Source organism: Gavialis gangeticus, unplaced genomic scaffold (assembly GCF_001723915.1).
Source record: "Gavialis gangeticus isolate Ggan-Ray unplaced genomic scaffold, GavGan_comp1, whole genome shotgun sequence".
In the NCBI taxonomy this organism is placed as follows: domain Eukaryota; kingdom Metazoa; phylum Chordata; order Crocodylia; family Gavialidae; genus Gavialis; species Gavialis gangeticus.
Window position 1 is genome coordinate 11994256 of NW_017729016.1, and position 5880 is coordinate 12000135.

The window sequence follows — 5880 nt, forward strand, 5'->3', positions numbered from 1 at the left end:
AAGGGAGGACGTGACCAGTCAGTTTCAGATGTAGGAAAGCACTTTCAGCCTCAGCAGCCCCCGTGCTGTCTTTTTTCTCTCTTTCTTCCTGTATTTTTACTTAACTTCTAGAATGTCTTAGGCCTGTATCTCACTACTACACTCCTTAAGTCATTGCTTTGATTCTGTGTTATGGGCATGTAGGGGAAGGATCAGGACGTTGGTGCTATAGCAGTACACATAAGCCATTTTTGCTCCTTAATCTAGAAAATATTACTTAATGAAAATGATTTTCAGTACTTGTGAAGTATACCTCCCTGCAATTATTTGGGAGCCATGCAAGTATATAGGTAAAAGGATAGATTCCATGGTGCTTTTAGTCTTCATTAACTTTTTATAGGAATTATGTATTTACCTCCCTGTATGATGATCCATAGAGTTAGTATTTTCATAAATAAAAGTGTTCCATCTAAGATGAAGTGCAAATTTCAGTTTACATTTACACTATCCTAATAATTATTTCTTATCTTGACTGGTGATTACAAAATCTTAAATTAGAACAAGCTGACAATAATAATAGCAACAGCAACAACAACAATAATGTTTTCTCAAAGATGGAAGCTAAATGAAAACATAAAGGAACCTAATACAGTCCTCACAGTGAGAATTCCTCCTTACTATAACCTGTACTTTTCATGTTTAAAAATTGTTTTGTGTTTTTCTTTTATTTTTGTTTTAATAAGAAAGTCCATTCCAGGGGTACAAATACAAAGGAGGCATTAAAAGATAAAACCCTATCCTTAATTGTGAGTTTAATTAGTATCTGTAGCTGAAATGCTAAAAAGTAATGAAGACTTACTTTGTAAAATACTGTGTTTTATCTATTCACCTTAAAGGTAAGACACTTGTGGAATTACCATCACTAAAAATATCTTCTGATGATCAAGAAAGTGGCAAGTAAGCATTATGTTTGATTACAGTATTAATTTGGATTTAACGTAAGGCCTTTTTCCATGTAACATTAAATAATATAGAATTAAACTTGTATTGCAGCAGTGTTATTTCCTTGTATTGAATATGGAGCATCAGTTACACTTGCATTTGCCTCACATTGTCAGATGGATCACACAAAATTACCCAACCTGTATTTCTATCTATCTTCAGTATTTTTATGGCATCTGTTATCAATTTAAGATTTTTACTAGACTTGTAATTTTTACTTTAGATAATGTGTACTATTCACAAACAAGTTTGGTGAATAGCATGTAGTATTAACAGGAAGATGCAGAGATCAGTAGAAAAGTGAACATTTGTCAAAGGAAAAATGGACTGGGGGTGGGCAGATATTTAACAATACTTGTCAACTAGAAGAGAGGCAAATATAGCAGATATCTTCCAAATGACCACTTGGGGCTGTAATTGTTTTTTCTGACAGATTTAAAGGGTCAGCTTTCAGAAATTCTTATAGCAAAGAGTAAAGGGCAGAACTTAGAGGAACAGACAGTTGTCAGGTTGAATAGGGAAGGGGCTGAACTTCCACTTCAGAGAGTAAGTCATCTGTTTGGAACTTGTTACAGGATTTTAAAAGCTGGAAATTACTGTGTCTTTTTAAAATTTCAGAGCAATTCCAAAATGCTTTTACTTAGTGTTTTACAAACAGATAACACAATAACTACATACATTCCTTCCCACTGTTTTTCTTTTCAGAGGTGGGTGTCACAGTCAATGTAGCAGTTCAGTCATCTTTGCAGAACCTAGCTCAAAAGAAAAGAAATCCTGTGAACATACTTATCTTGAAAGTCCTGGTGATGAATCAGTGCAATATATGGATATAAGACATGATTTTACTGATGGAAATAGCGAAGATTGTTTAAAAATGAAAAAATGTGAACAACGCATGGAATTGCAGGAAAACTGCATGTGTGATACTGCTAGTGGATCAAGTTATTTTGGAAATCATTCATCATATGGACCTCATTCCAACCTGGATAAAGATTGTGTTGCATCAAGTGATTCCTGTACTGAAGAATGGTCTCAAGAAACTACTTCTGTACAGAGACAATGTGAGGTAAATAAAACAGTCTTTAAGTGTCAATAATTGTCCTTTGATTTAATCCGTGTTCAGAGAAGACTTATGTAAGTGTACCCAGGAATTGTAACAATGAATTTTACGCTGGCTAGCACTATGGAAGAAAGAGACTTGGGCGTCATCATTGACCACAAAATGAACATGAGCCTACAGTGCGATGCTGCGGCTAGTAAAGCGTCCAAAATGCTGGCTTGCATCCATAGATGCTTCTCAAGCAAATCCCAGGATGTCATTCTCCCGTTGTACTTGGCCTTGGTGAGGCTGCAGCTGGAGTACTAAGTCCAGTTTTGGGCTCCACAATTCAAAAAGGATGTGGAGAAGCTTGAGAGAGTCCAGAGAAGAGCCACGCACATGATCAGAGGTCAGGAAAACAGATCTTACGACGACAGGCTGAGAGCCATGGGGCTCTTTAGCCTGGAAAAGCGCAGGCTCAGGGGTGATCTGGTGGCCACCTATAAGTTTGTCAGGGGTGACCACCAGGATCTGGGGGAACGTTTGTTCACCAGAGTGCCCCAAGGGATGACGAGGTCGAATGGTCATAAACTACTGCAAAATTGTTTCAGGCTGGACATAAGGAAGAATTTCTTTACTGTCTGAGCCCCCAAGGTCTGGAAGAGCCTGCCATCGGAGGTTGTTCAAGTACCTACATTGAACACCTTCAAGAGTAAATTGGATGCTTATCTTGCTGGGATCCTATGACCCCAGCTGACTTCCTGCCCTTTGGGCGGGGGGCTGGACTCGATGATCTTCTGAGGTCCCTTCCAGCCCTAATGTCTATGAAGTCTATGAAAATGGCGTGACTGGGATTGGAGCCAAAATCCAGAAATGTTATATGTTTTGTGGTTTTATGAGTGGCTAGTATAATTACAGAACTGTTGATCACAAGAGTTACCAAAATATAACATTCAAGAATTCATTATCTTGACTCTTCAGGTTTAAAATTCCCATGTAATTTAAAAAACAACAATAGTATTCTTGGGGGTTTTTTTTAAACAACTAAACAAACCAAAATGCCGCCAACATTCTGCACAGATGACTAAGCCACTGGCTGAGGCATTTTTGGACAGAAGTTAGGGTGGGTAAGGATGATGTTGCAAATAGCGAGGTAGGGGGTAACTAGGGTCATTTATTGAGGACAAGGTAGGATCAGTGCTCTTGTAACTGGAAAGTAAGTTTAAGGGAATAGGGAGTATGTTGAGAGGAAGCTGGTTTGAGCATAAAGTTGGCATGTTGGGTGCATTAGATAACATGATATAGTTACTAGGAAATGTATGGTAAAACATGGACTTGCAGGGAGTGCAATAGAGAAAGGGAGTAGAAAGTACAATGTGATCTAGGCTTTGGACTTGGAGAATTGGAAGGGAGGTGCTTGCAGGACTGGGGCAGGGAGGGGTGAAAGAAACGAGATATAATGAAAGCATTTAATGCAACATCTATATTTTAATGTTCATATCTCTGAGGCCATAGCATGTGTTTGGGTATAGAAAAAACTGCCTTTTTAAGGACAGGGTGGAAAGAAAAATTGTGCATAGGTTTCCTAAGCAGATGCTATTAGATAAATTTATGACACATTGTATGTGAACAAAAAGCATCATTATATAGTCTGTGGCTATTTTCTCTGAAATACAATATGCCATTAAAAATGTGAAACCGAGGAGAGTGAAATAATAGAAATCTGCTTTTAAATACCTTGTTTCTAAATTGTAACAGAACCTAATATTATTTTAAAGATGCCCATGTACCTTTGAACCAGTGATGTCTTTCTTTAGATATATTTTATAAAGATTTCATAATTTTGTTTTTAAATGTTTGCTACATTGTAATTATACTCTTGCAGAAATTGAATAATTACATATTTTCTAGTAATTACATATTTTTCTAGTAAATCATACAACTTCCTCTTAAGATGTTTCTTGTTAAGTAGTATGTTTAGAGTTTTGTAGCTGTGATAGTCCAGGAAATGTGTGATAAGCAAGGGGTTTTTTTTTACTAATAATTTTTATTTAAAATGTTACCAAAAAAACCTTGTTTCTTATTGGGAATATCAACCCTTATTAGGGTTTTTACTTTTGCCAATATCATCAACATCAAAAAGTGAAATTGACTGTAGGGAAGTATTAAATTGACCATGTGTCTTCAGTGTTCCCCCTGAATTTATTTAGCTCTGCAACGAGTGGTATTCAAACTTAACTTGATATTAGCATGCTATCTATCAAAATCCCTCTATTTTCCAATACTGACATTCTTCTAAAACAGTGGTACTTAACCTTTTTGCTTTGTGGGCTTGATGGGTGGTGCTTTGTCTACTCACAGGCTGTTGAGCCTGCTCTGTTGTGTGGGGATAGGAGCAGCCTGGCCCCGATCCAGCCATGTGCAGACGGGGGTGTGGCCTGACCCCTATCTGGCTGCATAGGGCTTGGGAATTTGACAGTGGTGAAAGGGTTGCAATATTAATTGGCTCCATGCTTCTGAGGTTCCCGACCCATGGGGAGCCATAGTTCCATGTGCTGCATTTGCCCTAGGGGCTGGGGAGTTGAGCACCTCCATTCTAAACTATTTTCTTCAAAAACAACCTAAAAGGTTTCCATAGACTTGTCCAAATATTTTCTTATACCTTCAAAATATCTGGCATGTTGCTGTGTTAGCTTTTAGTATGTGCTTTTTAGACAACCCTTACGGGCGTACGGGGCCTAGAGAAATAAGGAAAATAAAATCATTTCTTCCTTTTATTAACCTCATACTTGAAGCACAATTGATTTAAAAGCACCATCTTTGCCATCTTCTCCATTATTGATTTTAATTTAAATGCTTCGTATTGTTTTAATAAGTCTACCTTCTTCATTGCTGTGGAAAAATAATATACCAATATTTTCTTACTAGGTGGAGTATCATTTAATGCTTCATATACAGATGCAACTATGTGAAATCTCCTTGTGGGATTGGATTGTTGACAGAAACAAAAGATGCGGTGAGAAAACAGAGGAAAATTCCAGTAAGATTTATACTGTTTGATTTTAAAACATTAATATGTTTGTGTTCATGTACTTCAATTTTTCTACTTAGAGGGTCAGATGATTTGACTCTTTAATTTATTAACAAAAGTTTATAGTATGATATGTGGTCATTAGGTATCCCCCCCACCTCTGTTTAGTCAAAATAATTGTAATAGAATGTGCTTACATTTTTCTTTACAGCGCTCAACACTGAAGGGTGAAACCATCTGTTTGAATAGTTTGAGTCCTCTAGTGAAATAGGATTGCTGTTAAGAAGGCATATCAGTTTTCAGTGAGCAGTTCTGATGAAGCAGCTTTTATTCTTTTTCCAAAACAATTTCAGACTAGGAACTTTATGGTAGAAGCCTAGATTGGATCTTCTAGGTCACCAGTTCCCTGCTAATTCAGGCAACTAAATCTTATAAATCTGACATATTCCATCTTAAACCTACTTGGGTTCCTTGCCCCACTCCTTTTTAGAAGGCTCTTTTGGAATCCCATTCCTTTGATTTGAAACCACCTCGCGGGGCTGGTGCTGACAATTAGTCAGTTTTCATCTTGGCTCAGGACAGTACTGGGGATGGTTTGAGTCCCCTTTGTGATGATGACCTGACAAATCAGCCTATTGTTGACCCCAGTCTGGCCAGAATAAAGTCCTGGGTGGGAATGCTGAATGCTGGGGAGCCTCTTCCCATTTTTGGGGTCTGAGTGCCCAGGGAGTTTTGAAAAGCACAGTTGCAGCCATGCTGTAGGTGCATCCTTTAAATCTCCCTGTGCCCCAGGATTCCTGGCTCCCCAGCTGTCCGTGTCCTGCTCCCC

At 38.0% G+C, this 5880-nt stretch overlaps 1 protein-coding gene across 2 annotated transcripts in view; it reads left to right on the forward strand.

Annotated features, from left to right (window-relative positions):
- The window catches only part of EIF2AK1 (eukaryotic translation initiation factor 2 alpha kinase 1), a 37747-nt gene that overhangs the window by 15672 nt on the left and 16195 nt on the right, over positions 1-5880 (forward strand). For both annotated transcript variants that reach the window (XM_019512872.1, XM_019512871.1), the window contains exons 8-10: positions 876-936; positions 1687-2047; positions 4949-5060. In XM_019512872.1, coding sequence (XP_019368417.1) covers positions 876-936; positions 1687-2047; positions 4949-5060 — 534 coding nt within the window. The remainder of the gene's footprint in view (positions 1-875; positions 937-1686; positions 2048-4948; positions 5061-5880) is intronic.